Below are 16,613 nucleotides of genomic sequence, written 5' to 3'. Positions count from 1 at the left end.
TCTACTACAAAGGACTGTAGTTGAATTTATTCAAGGCCACCTGTAGGAATTTGGGAATTAAGGGAATTGGGAGATTGAGTAGGAAAGAGTTGCAGGTATGGATGCATTTTCTTAATAGTAGGACCAAATTTTCATGACATGATGCTTGTACCAATAACTATTTATTCAATATATGAAGTGCCAATAATTGAAATGATGATATGATTCCAGTATTCCTGAGTGCTTAAAACATCAATACAATTCAGCTGTGTAGTACCTGTAATTGAACATGAATAGCAGCGACCTAATGCTTTATCTTTCAGTTAAAGCAGGATTTCATTTGTCTATAACATTTTTAAAAGCTGTGAATTCTTGCCTTTTATGGTGATTGGCTTTCGCTATAGGGGAGGAGCAATATAGTTATTTTTAGAAGTTGCATCTGAGGCTTAAATTTTACTGATTGACTCCTATCCTTAGCCCCACATGCCGTCCCTTTTCATCTGTGCATTAATTGCCTCATACTGTGTTTTGTATTGAATTCTGTATTTACTTTGTGTATTATTCATGTCTCTACTATTTATTTCATTCCCCTTACATGTTTTTCCTCTACCTGCTAAATTTTTGTACGGTGTCCTTGAGACTCTTGAAAGGCGCCTATAAATAAAATTTATTATTGTTATTATTACTTTGGACCCTTTGGGTTAAGAGCATTTAAAAAAATTAAAAAATCCTAGCCCAACTGTTTACACCTTCCGTGGGTTTATAGAGTAATACAACAGTTATATTGTTTCTTAAACACATTAAAGTTTCCCGCATTGTATCACATGAGTGTTATTCAAAGGAATTTAAGTTATGAACACTAAGTCATCATCATCATTTGGCAAGCCTTAATTTGAAGGATGACATTTAATATTGCTTAATTAACTCGCTGCAATGTTACAGATCACCCTCAGTACCAAAGATCCTATAGACCACTCCTGCTAAATGCAATGGGCTGACGTATAGTACGCAACGGAAAGGAACGTGGGCCTTTTTTTCATCCATTTCCGTAACCGGACCTGACCCGCAGTGTAATCAATGTTGCGGGGGAACAGGTTGTCTTAATAAATTAAAATTCTGAAAATGAGGAGAAGATTTTTACTAAATAACTTATTTTTACGAGGGTGTTTCCGTAACCAGCTTTCGTCTCCGTACTATTATCCTATGGGATCTTTGGTGCGGAGACGGAAGCCTGTTACGGAAATGGGGCCTTAAATTACCCATGAATCTGCCCATGGCCGTACTACATCTTTTTCGTCGAGTGGACTATCTTGCTCACTATAGGATCTTTGCTCAGTACTGTTTTACTTTTGGTTTTAATTGTTTAGATGTATTGGTATTGATGTACTTGCATCAGTCTATTGTATTTAATTCTTCTGATACCTCATGATATATTGTTTGCTGAGCAAGATAGCCAAGCGAACCAGATTTATTAAAATGGAAGTTTTTCCTAAAGATATGGGAATTAAAATTCTTCAACAGTTGTAGTAGGAATGCTGCAGTATGCTGAATGTAATAAGGGCTAGAAATGTGTGTGAAAGAGAGTTCAATGTGGGGTGAAGGGGAAGAAGTGAAGGGGAAGAATCCAAGAAATGTTCTTCGATTTTCTTTCTGAGGATGTCACTATTTGGTCTCATTTGTTTTGGTGTTTTACAGGTTTTTAGGCCTCCAAATCCTTGGACAATGGCTATCATGAATGTATTAGCTGAGCTACATCAAGAGCACGATTTGAAGGTAGATCTTTATCTTTGTTCTCAATGCTTTGGAAATTATTGTCACCAGCAATTGCACAGGATCTGATGCAGAATACAATTTACATAAACTTGCTCCATTGTTGAAAGAGCTAAATATTATAGAGCAAGCTCTCTCGAATATAGAGTCATTGAAACATTCTGCCTAACTTATCCATGGCAACCAAAATGCCCCATTTAAGTTAGTCCCATTTGCCTACCTTTGGCCCTTTCTAAACCTTTCTTGTCCATGTATGTGTCTAAATGTATTTTAAAAGTTGTAATTGTACCTGCCTCAACTTCTTTCTCTGGCAGCTTGTTCAATATACGCAACACCCTCTGAAAAGATTTCCCTTCAGGCTCCTACTAAATCATTCCCCTGCATTTTAAACCTTTACCTTATAGTTAGTTCTTGATTCCCCTACCCTGGAAAGAAAACTACATTTACCCTATTTTCTTCATAATTGTATCATTCTATTGTATCTTATTCTATAAGATCACCCGTCTGCCTCCTACCCAACCTCTCCCGCTAGCTTAGGGGTGGGTTTTGGTAACATCCTCGTAAATTTTCTCTGCACTGTTTCCAACTTGAAGGGATCTTGAGACCAGGGTGATCAAACCTGCACACGATTGCCTTCACAGCATCTTGTACAACGTCCCAACATCTATACTTACTTATCTGACTGATGAAGGCCTGCCTACCAATAGCCTTCACCACCCTATTAACCTGCCATACCACTTTCAGGGAATTGTTTATTGGTACCTATAGATCCCAGGGCCCTACCGTATACTCTACCCTGGTTTGAAGTGCCAATTTGCTGAACTTGTATAAATAGAAGAACAAACATATATTTTGCTGTCTTTGGGGTCATTTCAAAAGTGAGCAGACTAAATTTCTTACAGAAACCTTTGTAGGGTGGAGTGGGGAGAAGTAAGCAGAAGGTGGTCTTAAATCTTGTGACGATATGATTTTAAAATCCAAACATGCCACGTTCCATTTCTGCCTTTCACATGTTTGCTCAAATTTTGAGAGCTGTTCGAACTTTCATAATGCTCACTAAATGTTGCTGCTATTGTATAAAAATTCATTGTCCTAAATTCATAACAATTGTGACTAAGTCATATTTTACAAGGCTCATGTTAGGTTTGGGTAATGACATCAAAAATAATCAGTGAATATAAAAAGCTTGGACTCTTTCATATCAGATGTGCGTGCAGGGTGCGGTACTAAGGCGAGGTATAATACAAAACCTTATCGGTGTTGCCGTGCTTTCTAGTGTTTTCCAACCACGCACTACGTGGCTTCAAATTAGAAATTGTGTCTATGTATCTATAAAACTAAAACATATTCAGTGCCAAGAGGTATAAAAGGATTTTTGGTATTCTGCCGGAAACAATGCACTGGTTTGGATACTGCTGAACAACATCTTGGATATGTGGTGCATATATAGTGAAAAGCTATGCCTTTTTCAAAATAAACATTTTGACTTGTGAGAATTTAAATCTATACTTCTATCATTCAGAGATCATGTTTCATTTGACTGAGGTAGCTGTTTTTTTGATTTATGCTTGGTACTGTTCTGTAATATTTTATTTGGCTGCTACAACACCATTTCAGAAATCTGCAAACAACCTACCATACTGCTGTATGAATTTCCATTCTTCTGGAATATTTTGGGAGAAACTTATTTCACTTCAAAGGTGGACAGTAAATAAAGATATAACTGAGATGGGGGTTTTTTGCAGCGAATAGTTGAGTGCCTCATTTGAAAGGATAGGTTGTGGGCTCAACATGTAACTCACGGAATTGGATTAAGTATATACTGAGAATAGGGGAATTTACTTTGCTGCAAGAAAGTACATGATTTCTACCGTAAATGATACATGGTTGAGGTTGTGCTCTAACCATGTAGAATCGCTATCAAGAGATTTTGAATGTACAATTCATGATCCCTGGGGCTGTTAATGACGCTCGTCCTATAGCGCTGAGGTAAAAAAATGAAAGTACTGGGAAAGTTTTATCAAAGAACCAGAGGATAAATAGAGAGTTGTACAGCCTTCAGCCCAAATCATCCATGCCAACCAAGTTAGCTCTCCGAGCTAGTCCCATTTCCATTTATCTGGCCCATATCTCTCAAAACCTTTCCTATCATGTACCTGTACAATTGGCTTTTAAATGTGAGTGCACATACCATCTCCTCTGACTGCTGGTTTCATATATATGCACTACGTTCATGTGGGAATTTTATTTTTCAGGTTTCTGTTAAATCTTTCCCCTATCCCCTTCAACCTGTGCTCCATCTCTTGACTTGATGGTGAACAATATCTGATGACTATAATACCTGTACTTTTAAATGTTATAAGCATAGGTATTAAAATAACTGAAATGAAATTCTTACTGTAGTCTTTTGTGCCTCAGCCAAGAAACTCTTTTTAATGCATATTTAATGTAAAAAAACTCTAGCTGCCCCAAACTTTTCACCATTTTTCAGGGAATTACTCTAAATGTAAATGCTAAATGCGAACCGTGCAAATTATATTTTAATCAAGAACCGTTTCTTGATTAAGCGATGGTTAAACTTGGACTTTAAATGGTCCTGTTACTCTAAATGCGAACCGTGCAAATTATATTTTAATCAAGAACCGTTTCTTGATTAAGCGATGGTTAAACTTGGACTTTAAATGGTCCTGTCAGTCTCTTTCATTTTGTATTCTGACTAAATTCAGCTAGGAATTACTGCACTTTGATTCAGACAATTTGCTGTAATAAGTCTCAACTGTTTCCTCAATCAAAGATCTGAGATGCAGCTGAAATTAGGTAATGTCTACAGTAGCATGGAGAACTGAGTATGAACATGTGCTATTTCCAATAGAATACAGACTATATTATACTATTTGGACATGGAAACCTGCACTTGTAGTATCTCCTGGGAGTATGTAGCACCGCATTTATGTAAAATGTTTGCAAGTTGGTTGGTTTTCTCTTCTGTTCTTGGGCCGGAATTGAGGTGACCAGTTGACACCAGCACATTCTGCCGTTGTTTGCTGAAACTCCTCTGCTGAAGCTAATTAGATACCTTTATGGATCAAAAGTCTAAGTTTTTTAAATCCATTACTAATATCTGGTCACTTACGTCACTCGTGTCCCAGAACTCGACTAAAGAGCATTATCCCAAGGATTTGAAAGCAGTTGTAGTGCTCCTGCTGAAATGAAATAACCCAATCTATATCTGGCAGCAATTAGTATCCAATAAAATACATTTTAGGTAGACATTATGTAAAATTATGATGCCTTTGAACCATTTTTATCCCCTCAAATGATGGGCATGATATACATAGTCATACACCATGGCAATAAACCCTTCAGCCCAACTTGCCCATTCCGACTAAGATGCCCCCATCGACACTAGCCTGCGTTTGGCTCGTATTCCTCTAAACCGTTCCTATCCATGTACCTGTCCAAATGTCTTTGAGATGTGGTCAAGGTACCTGCTTCAACTACCTCCTTTGACAGCTCATTCCATACACCCACCACCCTTGGTGTGGAAATGTTGCCCCTCAGGTTCCTATTAAATCTTTCCCTGCTCACTTTAAACCTATATCCTCTGGTTCTTGATTCTCCCACTCTGGATAAAAGACTCTGTACATCTACCCTATTTATTCCCCTCGTGATCTTGTATATCTGCCTAAAGCTCAGGCCCTCGAGTCCTGGTAACATACTTTTATATCTTCTCTGCACTCTTTCCAGCTTAACAACATCCTTCCTATAGCAAGGTGACTAGAACTGAACACAATGCTCCAAATGCGGCCTCGCCAATGTCTTGTATAACTGTAACATTACATTCCAACTTCTATACTCAATATCCTGAGTGATGACGGCCAATGTGCCAAAACCCACCATGACCACCCTATCCACTTGTGACGCCACCTTCAGGGAACTATATATCTGCATTCCTGGATTCCTCTGCTCTGCAATGCTCCCCAGAGCTCTACCATTCACTGTGACAGCCCTGCCCTGGTTCGACTTCCCAAATTGCAACACCTCAAACATCTGCATTCAATTTAACCATTCCTCAGCCCACTTGCCCAGCTGTTCAAGATCCTGCTGTAATTTTTGATGACCATCTTCGCTATCTACAACAACGCTCACTTAGTGTCATCTGCATACTTACTAATCATTCCTTGTACATTCTCATCCAAATCATTGATATAAACCACAAACAGTGATGGACACAACACCGATCCCTGAGGTACACCACTAGTCACAGGCTTCCAGACTGAATAAGATCTTCCACCATCACCTTTCCATAAAGCTAATTTTCTATTCAGTCAGCCAGCTCTCCCTGAATCCCATGCAATCTAACCTTCCAGCGCAGCCTACCAGGTGGAAATTGATCAAATGCCTTGCTGAAATTCATATAGATTCCATGGATTCCAAATAATCAAATCCAAATACTCTCCAGTAACTTGCCTACGCACAATGTTAGGCTTACTTGTCTATCGTTCCCAGGCTTTTCATTATCACCTTTCATAAATAAAGACACTACATTAGCCATCCTACAGTCTTATGGCACCTCACCCATTTCTAATGATTATGATTATGATATGATTTTTTCGAATGAAAACATTTTTGTTTTTTAAAGCATTTCAATACTTTAATGTCTGTTGCCATAGATGTTCAGAAGCCTTTATGTATTAGGCAGGTATATAAACAGACCTCACTCTGAGATTTTCTCTGAGACCTCACTCAAAGGAGATTAATGGGCAAAATTAGGGCACATGGTATTGGGGGTGGAGTGCTGACATGGATAGAAAATTGATTGGCGTCCAGGAAATAGAGCGTGGGGATTAACGGGTCCCTTTCAGAATGGCAGGCAGTGACTAGTGGGGTACCGTAAGGCTCGGTGCTGGTACCGCAGCTATTTACAATATACATCAATGATTTGGATGAAGGGATTCAAAGTAACATTAGCACATTTGCAGGTGACACAAAGCTGGGTGGCAGCGTGAACTGTGAGGAGGATGCTATGAGAATGCAGGGTGACTTGGGCAGGTTGGGGGAGTGGGCGGATGGATGGCAGATAACGTTTAATGTGGATAAATGGGAGGTTATACACTTTGGTAGCAAAAACAGGAAGGCAGATTACTATCTAAATGGTGTCAAGTTGGGAATAGGGGAAGTACAGCGGGATCTGGAGGTCCTTGTTCATCAGTCTATGAAAGTAAGCATGCAGCTACAGCAGGCAGTGAAGATAGCGAATGTCATGTTGGCCTTTCTAACGAGGAGTCGAGTATACTGCCTTCTGCAGTTGTACAGAGCCCTAGTGAGACCACACCTGGAGTATTGTGTGCAGTTTTGGTCCCTTAATTTGAGGAAGGACATTCTTGCTATTGAGGGAGTGCAGCGTAGGTTTACAAGGTTAATTCCCAGGATGGCAGGACTGTCATATGCTGAGAGAATGAAGCAGCTGGGCTTGTACACTCTGGAGTTTAGAAGGATGAGAGGGAATGTTATTGAAACATATAAGATTGTTACGGGTTTGGACACGCTGGAGGCAGAAAACATGTTCCCGATGTTGGGGGAGTCCAGAACCAGGGGCCACAGTTTAAGGGGTAAGCCATTTAGAACAGAGACAAGGAAACACTTTTTCTCACAGAAAGTTGTGAGTGTGTGGAATTCTCTGCCTCAGAGGGCGGTGGAGGCAGGTTCTATGGATGCTTTCAAGAGAGAGCTGGATAGGGCTCTTAAAGATAGCGGAGTCGGGGGATATGGGTGAAAAGGCAGGAAAGGGGTACTGATTGGGGATGATCAGCCATGATCACATTGAATGGTGGTGCTGGCTCGAAGGGCCGAATGGCCTACTCCTGCAACTATTGTCTATTGTCTATGTCTATTTTATTTCATAAGATAGGAGAATAAGCTGAACTGCTGCTGTAGCAAACGTGTCATAATCATACAGCACAGAAATGGGCCCTTCAGCCCAAATCGTTCCTGCCGACCAAGATGCTCCATCTAAGCTATTCTCATTTTCCCTTAAAACCTTTCCTATCCATGTACCTGTCCGAATGTCTTTTAAATGTTGTTGTAACTGCCTCATCTATGTCCTAGTGCAGCTTGATCTGTGTACCCACCACCCTCTGTGCAAAAAGTTGCCTTTCGGATTCCTATTAAATCTTTCTCCTCTCATCTTAAACCAATGCCCTCTAGTTCTTGGAAGAAAAAGACTGCATTCACCTTGTCTGTTCCTCTCATGTCTTTTTACACCGCTGTAAGATCACCCCTCGGCGACCTGAGCTCCATGTACTAACCTGCCCAACCTTTCCCTTTAGCTCAGGCCTTTGTACACTGGCAACATCCTCAAATCTTCTTGCACTTATTCAGGCTTAATGGGATCTATGAATGCATCTTTATTTATCAAAACTAATTCTGTTAGTGTTTTAAGAATTTTGAATCAAGAGCCACACTAGCTTGATGTGCTCTGTGTTGATACATTTATGTATAGTTCCTCTTGCCATAACATTATTTTGGGACGTATATTTAATTGTCTTTTTTCCAAAATTATTTTTTTTAGTTAAACCTAAAGTTTGAGATCGAAGTCTTGTGTAAAAATCTGGCTTTGGATATCAATGACTTGAAGCCTGGAACGTTATTGAAGGACAAAGAAAAATTGACAAGCCTAGAAGAACAGCTATCAGCTCCAAAGAGAGAGTCCAAAATACCTGAGGAGCTACCAGTAGTTGTCACCACTGGTAAAGTGCTTTTGTTTCAATTTGAAATCATATTACTTCCATAGAAAATAAATGTTTAACATGCAATTGTTTAATTATGAGCAGAAAACGGTAAATTGGACATGGTCTTCGATCTTTTTGGATGCTTGTGTACTGCAGGTAACTATATTAGGAGTATCATAGGATAAAGTGAGCTTTCACAAACACAGAGTGCACTAGGACCCAGGGAGAAGTGCTTTTGCAGGCGTTACCAGTAGGCCAGATTGAAGCCTTGGTCTTTAGCTGACAAAGGAAGAGAAGTGACTCCACAACAGCTGGGAGGGGAAATGTTTTTCCAGTGGAGGAGTCAGTCTTCTGAAGGTTCAAAAATGCAGGTTCTAATACTCTAACATCCGTGGCCATTGTGCAATCTTTTTGGGGTGCAGCAGCTATTTTAATGTAATTGCTATATAATTCTAGAATTCATGATGTGCTGTACCAGACGCTACCACCTCAGTCCTGACTGTAATGTAAGATGTAGAACGGAGGACACTGGAATTAAACATCCTAGGGTTTGGTATGCCTGCATTTTTGTGTTAATATTTTGCCATTCATTTTAATTTAGCAGATAAATGATTTTCATTAGGGAAAAGTTTCAGGATAATATATTAGATAATTGTTTAGATTTATTTTGTGTCTTAAAATAAAGCTAAATGGGGTGACTGATATTTGTAATGCAAAGAGGAAAAGGCTATTTGTCCCTCTGACTTGTCCTGTTTAGCCATTTATCTTTGAAATATCCAAATAGTCTATCTCTTCAAAAATGAATCCAGCTTGATTAATAATATTATTTTTGTAATGAATTTGTTTCCAATTATACTGTCTTGGTTGTGTTTATCACTCGTGACCCTGATGCACCAGAAATCAGTCGTGCTTTTTCTCTGCCCCTGCAGTTAAATTAAAGAGGGGAGTTGTTGCGGGAGTATGGGAGCACAACAATATATATACTTACTCATTTATCTTTCTACCTTTAATGTTTTATGTGAGAATTAGTAATCATTGTTTGTTTTTTTTTAAAAAGTGACATTCTGTCTGTAGAGATTTTGTTCAGCTGTTTATATTGAACTGCAGGGGATTCCTAGCGATCTTTTTAATTTAATCTATATATACAGCATGATGTATCCTCCCAAGATTTGCGTATATGGTAGAAGCTCAAAAGAGATCGTAGGCTATTCACTGGGAGCAAATCCCCGAGTAAGCTTATGCAGCACACCAATAGGGCTGCTGCATTGCTGCATATACCTGAGTTATGGTTATCCATTAACCCTCCTCACAACCTCAACTTTCTAGCAAGAGGATATGTGATCTGTTATTTGCCCTTTTGATATCATGTAGTCAACTGGCATTTATTTCTTTAAGCATACAAATATAGAATATAGTTGTTTGTGTGTGGTTCTCATGCATGGCCAACAGCCAGCATCTACGAAACTGCACCCCAGCGGATGTAAAACCTTTACTTGACTAGGATAGAGCTAAGGGAGCTTTGCACATATTTGCTTTCACAGTGCGGTTTTCTTGTCAACATTCCTCAGTATAGTTGATCCTAGTTGGTTTTAACCTATAGAATCATCACTTCTTTAAAAAACATGCTTTATCACTATGGCTTTGGGGTTTGATCAAGAAGCGACCCAACAGAATTTTCATCCACTGTGCTATTTTGAAGAATGGCAATAGTATTGCATGATAAAAAGTATGGCATAGTGGCATTTCTTTATCTTAGCGTTTCTGGAGATGCATGTGTTGGGTTTCTGGGATGTAGTGTGATATATGCCAGGGAGTAGACATGACACCCATTTTGTCCACGCTGGTGTGGAAGCTAAAAGTTACTTTTTTTTGCTTGCCCGGATAACCAAGAATCTGCTTCTTTTTAATGTATCTAACTCCATGCTTCTTTCATATAACCCTCCTCATCTTTGAGAATGTTGGTATAAAAACAAAATGCTGGAAACACTCAGCGACCAGGCCGCACCTGTGGGGGAAAAAAAGTTGATGTTTTAGTTGGGAAACTCTTCAGCACATATATGGCTGCTTAGTCTTTCAGATGGAAGTGAACATGATTAAACATTTACATCTGGTTCTACCCTCCCAGCGTTCTTTATACTCGTAATGCTTTATTGTGCTGCCATTTTGGTGTCTTGGATTACAAAATAATGTCTATCCTGGAAATTCTGGTCACAACTGAGGTTTTTCCATGGCAGCTTTTGGAACAATTGAGTAACCAAAGTTCATAACTGTTTCTATCCAAGCAAGATGTTATAATTCCAGAATCAAGGAGTGCTTTCATCATTTCAGCAGTGGACCTTCCATACAGCTTGGAGAGTTTGCCACTTTTCTTTCCAGCTTGCAGAGAAGACGGTTACTGCAATGTTTCATTTCTCACAGGGGCTTGATATGTTTCCAACAATCAAATAAGCAATATATATGTATATCGCTATCCTTCTCTATGATTACGTCTCCCATGTCAGAGCAGTTGAATGAAGCATTAATTTGATTTGATTTTTATCCCCCACCTTGGTGCTCAATATTGTATTAATATGTGAAGGTTGAACAACTTGGTGTTATGTGTAATTTGAAATTTCGCTATTTAAAAAATTATCAGTGATGGAAGAAGTTTGTGGGTGTTCCATGAAGCTTTAAGAAGCACTGACACAGTTCTTGAAGCGTGCCTGATGCTGATGGGTCTCAAGTAATCCTTGTCACACCTGGGCACATTGGAATCATTGAACTGTTTGTTTACTTCAGATCAGAAGATTAAGATGTTTTAAAGTCCAGTACTTTATTTATAAAGTTTCAAATAGTAGCAATATATTAATTAAACTGTTGAACAAAATTGCAGTTGAAACATATTAATTTTTGTTGTTGCTTATTTTGCTTCCAAATTACTGGAAATGTGCCTCTATTTTTCTCAAAGTTACACTGATATATGTTTGCATTCATTTGAAAATGTCCTTTACTCCCTGAAATGTGAAAATCACTTATGTTCTTAGAATCTTATGTCATAAACAAGAAAATAAGTTTGTAGAATTAATGGTATGCTTTTGCTTTCCAGCTGCATCAGTGACTCCAGCAACAACTACCACATGTACCGCCACTGGACCTCCACAGCCACAGTTCAGCTATCATGACATCAATGTATATTCACTGGCTGCCTTGGCTCCTCACATTACAGTCAATCCAAATGTAAGTATGTTTCTTTACAATATGTCAGTGATGGGCAATATGACATTCTGTATTTGCAACACTTGAACAATTGTGCATTGTGTAAATGATTAGTGTGTACATGGAACACTTTGGAGCCTTTGGCATTTATATTGTTCCAGTTACTTCAGGCATGAAATCAATCAACAATTGAACCAAGGAATAGCAAGATGCTATATTAGATGTTTGCAATGGTCAGATTTAAGTGTATGGGAAGGCTGGTGAAAATTAAAAGTATTTATCTTTACAGCACATTTCACAAACTCTGGAAGTCTCAGCATTCTGGGAGAAGATAAGGACGATATCACAGTAATGCTTGTTGCACATCAAACACAAAACCAATGTTGACTAATAAGGCAGTCAACATAGTTTAAAAATTACCCGGGAGCCTGCAGCAACATGACGTTTAAGCTGTCGTGTTTTTGTTATTTCACTTTAACTATTTTCTCACCCAAAGATTAATGCATATTTTCAAAATGCAGTAATCCATTTCCATGATAATATAAATTAAAATAGAATGTGTGTTCTGGATGTAATGCAGAGATTAGATTACCTACAAGGAACATGATGTGAAGCATTACCATTACTAGCTCCACTGTTATCAATGCACCATTTTCCTCCTGTCTAAATCAATTGTTAAATCCACTGGTTGTATCCAGGGATATACATCAACCAACTTGTGCTGCTACATCCAGCAGTTATTGATTACTAGGGTGCAGAGGAATACAGGGGTGCAACATAACACAGCTGGTGGAGCTACTGCCTCACAGCATCAGAGATCCTGACTTCAGGTGCTGTCTGTGTAGTTTGTACGTTCTCCCTGTGATCGCATGGGATTCCTCCAAGTGAAAGTTGGGTAACATAGAACTAGCATGAACAGGTCGACATGGACTCAATAGGCCGAAGGACTGGATTCCTGTTTTAAAACAAAACATTGTTTTCAATTATCACCCTCGGCCCTTTTGAATAAATGTAAATAAGACGTCACATTTTGAGGGCAGTACTGGTAGATTTGGAACATAGTATGTTGATATCTATTCTTAATGCACCTTAAATACAATGCAGTTTCAATCTTTTAACCTTGCTTTATTTAAACTAGTTTAAATGGTTTTCTAAGCATGTTCAGAATTAATCTAAGACTCTCAATGATTTAAGAAGTATTTTGTTAATAAATTAGAAATTTGGGAGCATCTGCATGTGCAAAGCAGTTTGATTAACTGGCTATTTTTGGTTCCCTTTTCAGATTCCTTTGTTCCAAGCCCATCCACAACTGAAATCATATGTTCGGCAAGCAATAGACCGTGCTGTGCAGGAGCTTGTTCATCCTGTCGTTGACCGGTCAATCAAAATTGCCATGACCACCTGCGAACAGATAGTCCGAAAAGACTTTGCCCTAGATTCTGAGGAATCACGGATGCGAGTTGCAGCACACCACATGATGCGTAACCTGACTGCTGGAATGGCCATGATTACGTGCAGGGAGCCTTTACTAATGAGCATTGCTACAAACCTAAAGAACAACTTTGCCACTGCTCTACGGGTTAGTAAATCTCTCTCCTTTCCGACTGTATCTTACAGTTGTGTGCCGCAAGGTCTTGAAAAGGAAATTTCATGCTCTTTCTACTAGCATTTAAGCTAGGAGAAGGCAAGGCGATAACCTCAGTTGATGGAAAGCTGCTTTGGGATTTCCTCTAGTCATGAGGGTTTCATTCTGATGAAATAACAAATATGAAATGGAAGGACTTTCCTGTTGGACCACTTCAAGGATATTGTAAATTTTGCATACCTCCCAATAACACCATTATCACAGCTAGGTTGATCATCGGAAATGGGGTTGGAGTTAAAAGGTGAGGGAAATGCATTTGACCCACTTAATGTGAAATTATATGTATTTAGAGAAGGATACTGCAGAGTACTCAATTGTTTATGCCCCTGTCCCACTTAGGAAACCTGAACTGAAACCTCTGGAGACTTTGCGCCCCACCCAAGGTTTCCGTGCGGTTCCTGGAGGTTTTTGTCAGTCTCCCTAATGGTCGAAAGTGGTTCCCGCTTCTTCTATGTTCCGGCGATTATTTCAAAAAATTCAAAACCGGCTGCGACTAAAAATAGGTTGCCGTTTTAAAAATCGGTAATTTTTTAGTCGAAGGTAAGACCTTCCACTACCTGCAACCACCTTCAACTAGCATCGCAACCGGCTTCGACTAAAAAATTACCGATTTTTAAAACGGCACCCTATTTTTAGTCGAGGCCGGTTTTGAATTTTTTGAAATAATCGCCGGAACATAGAAGAAGCGACCATTTCGACCATTAGGGAGACTGACAAAAACCTCCGGGAACTGCACGGAAACCTTGGGTGGGGCGCAAAGTCTCCAGAGGTTTCCGTTCAGGTTTCCTAAGTGGGACAGGGGCATTAGTATGCTGGGTGGAGAGAAGGGATAGTGTGTCGGAAAGAACTGCAGATGCTGATTTAAATCGAAGGTAGACACAAAATGCTGGAGTAACTCAGCGGGACAAGAAACATCTCTGGAGAGAAGGTGTGGGTGATGTTTTGGGTCGAGACCCTTCTTCAGACAGAGTTACTCTAGCATTTTGTATCTACCTTTTATAGAGAAGGGATAGTTGTGTGCATGTTAAAAATGAAGACAATTTTTAATTTCACTTCTGGTTTACATTGGAACAATATGCATCGATAAGTAAATTGTATATTGATATTTCATTTTGCCTGTCATGGTTTTAGGCAATCTATCCATGCCTTTTTCAAGCACAATGTACTTGTACTTTTACCCTTTTTGTTGACTTGTTAGCTCAGTTGTCCTTTTTCAAGCACTATTTTTAAACCTGTGTCTGGGCCTTCATACCAACACAGGCTACGCTATAGTGCAAAAGAATATCCTTGGTTGTAAACCTGAGCTCTGTTAATTATTCTTGCTCTAATTCAAGCCATGGAACAGTTCTAAAACAAGCTAGTTTCATTACATTTATACGTTGGAATTTAGTGATGTTTGCGTGCTTTAGGTTCACTCGATGTGTATAACGAACTGTGCAGTAGCCTTGTTTAAAAGAAGTATTGGTCGAATTCAAAATACATTTTTGTTCCAAATGTTCTGAAGGTAAAGTATTTCAAATCTCAATTTCTCCTACTCCCAATTTCTCTGTCTCTGCAGCATCTGCTCTCATCCAAGCTGTCCCCCTTTTTTTTAATTAATTTTGGTTTCCCTTCTGTTATCAATGGACCCCTCACCCGTGTTTCCTCCGTGTCCTATAGTTCTGATCTCACTCCTTCCTCCCCCTAGACGGGACAAGGATAGAGTTTCCCAGGTCCTTGCCTTTCATCCCAATGCCTTCCGCATTCAACACATCATTCTCTGGCAAATCTGCCACCTTCAACGTGGTTCCATCACGTCACATCTTCCTATCCACATTATTTTCTGCCTTCCGCAGAGACCACTCCCTCAACTCCTTGGTTCACTCCTCCCTTCCCACACAAACCATCCGCTCGCCGGGTACTTTCCCCTGCAACTGTAGGAGATGTAACAGCTGTCCATCCAGAAACTCCAGCAGTCCTTCCAGATGAGACCGATTCATGTGCACCACCTCTAACCTCATCTACTGCATTGTGTTCTCGATGTAGCCTCCTGTACATCATCGAGACCAAACATAGACTTGCCAACCTTTTCACTGAACATGTGCACAGTTTGCCAATGCCTGCTGGATCTCCTGGTTGCTAACGATTTCTGTCATTCCCATACCCTTTCTGACCTTGGCCTCCATTGCCAGAGTGAGGCCGCATGTCAACAGGAGCGGGACCTCGTATTTCATAAGAAGCTTACGACTTCACAGTATGAGCATTGAATTCTCCAATTTTAGGTAACTAATACTGTGCCTCATCTGGAATCATGCCCAATTTGCCTTTTCCACCCATATTCCTTCCTCTGGCTTCACAATTCACACCTCTTCTATCCATAACTCACACGTTTTGTCTTTTCATCTGTCAAACCATTTGCCTATCAAATACCACCCTCCACTGTATCAACCTACCATTTGTCCTACTACCCCTCCTCGCAATATTTAAGATATGGCAGTGTGAACTGCTAGGAGGATGCTATGAGGCTGCAGGGTAACTTGGATAGGTTGGGTGAGTGGGCAGATGCAGTATAAAGTGGATAAATGTGAGGTTATCCACTTTGGTGGCAAGAGCAGGAAGGCAGATTATTGGTGTCAGAATGGTGTCAGATTAGGAAAAGGGGAGGTGCAACGAGACCTAGGTGTGCTTGTACATCAGTCACTGAAAGTAAGCATGCAGGCACAGCAGGCAGTGAAGAAAGCAAATGGCATGTTGGCCTTCATTGCGAGAGGATTTGAGTTTAGGAGCAAGGAGGTCCTACTGAAGTTGTACAGAGCCCTGGTGAGACCGCACCTGGAGTATTGTGTGCAATTTTGGTCGCCTAATTTGAGGAAGGACATTATTGCTCCGGTGGCGACGGCCCGACTTGGGGCTGAGGCGGTGCTCCGGTAGTGGCGACCCGACTTGGGGCTGAGGCGGTGCTCCAGTGGCGGCGACCCAACTTGGGGCTGAGGCGGTGCTCCGGTAGTGGCGGCACGACTCGGGGCTGAGGCGGTGCTCCGGTAGTGGCGGCGACCCGACTTGGGGCTGAGGCGGTGCTCCAGTAGTGGCGGCATGACTCGGGGCTGAGGCGGTGCTCCGGTGGCGGCGGCGACCCGACTTGGGGCTGAGGCAGTGCTCCGGTAGTGGCGGCACGACTCGGGGCTGAGGCGGTGCTCCGGTGGCTGAGGCGGTGCTCCGGGGCTGAGGCGGTGCTCCGGTGGCGGCGGCCTGACCCAGGGCTGAGGCGGCGTTCCGGTGGCGGTGACCCGACTCGGGGCTGAGGCGGCGTTCCG

At 40.7% G+C, this 16,613-nt stretch overlaps 1 protein-coding gene and 1 non-coding gene across 12 annotated transcripts in view; both read left to right on the top strand.

The window, feature by feature from the left end:
- The window catches only part of cnot1 (CCR4-NOT transcription complex, subunit 1), a 145,052-nt gene that overhangs the window by 110,722 nt on the left and 17,717 nt on the right, over positions 1–16,613 (top strand). For all 11 annotated transcript variants that reach the window (XM_055648724.1, XM_055648723.1, XM_055648725.1 and 8 more), the window contains 4 exons: positions 1,675–1,752; positions 8,321–8,498; positions 11,566–11,696; positions 12,958–13,254. In XM_055648724.1, coding sequence (XP_055504699.1) covers positions 1,675–1,752; positions 8,321–8,498; positions 11,566–11,696; positions 12,958–13,254 — 684 coding nt within the window. The remainder of the gene's footprint in view (positions 1–1,674; positions 1,753–8,320; positions 8,499–11,565; positions 11,697–12,957; positions 13,255–16,613) is intronic.
- Positions 3,601–3,724, top strand: LOC129705520 (U11 spliceosomal RNA). Its single transcript, XR_008724919.1, has one exon. It is a non-coding gene; the product is annotated as a U11 spliceosomal RNA (small nuclear RNA).

Source organism: Leucoraja erinacea, chromosome 17, assembly GCF_028641065.1.
Source record: "Leucoraja erinacea ecotype New England chromosome 17, Leri_hhj_1, whole genome shotgun sequence".
Lineage (NCBI taxonomy): Eukaryota > Metazoa > Chordata > Chondrichthyes > Rajiformes > Rajidae > Leucoraja > Leucoraja erinaceus.
Note: the sequence above shows the minus strand (reverse complement) of the source record. Positions and strands in the feature narration are given on the sequence as shown.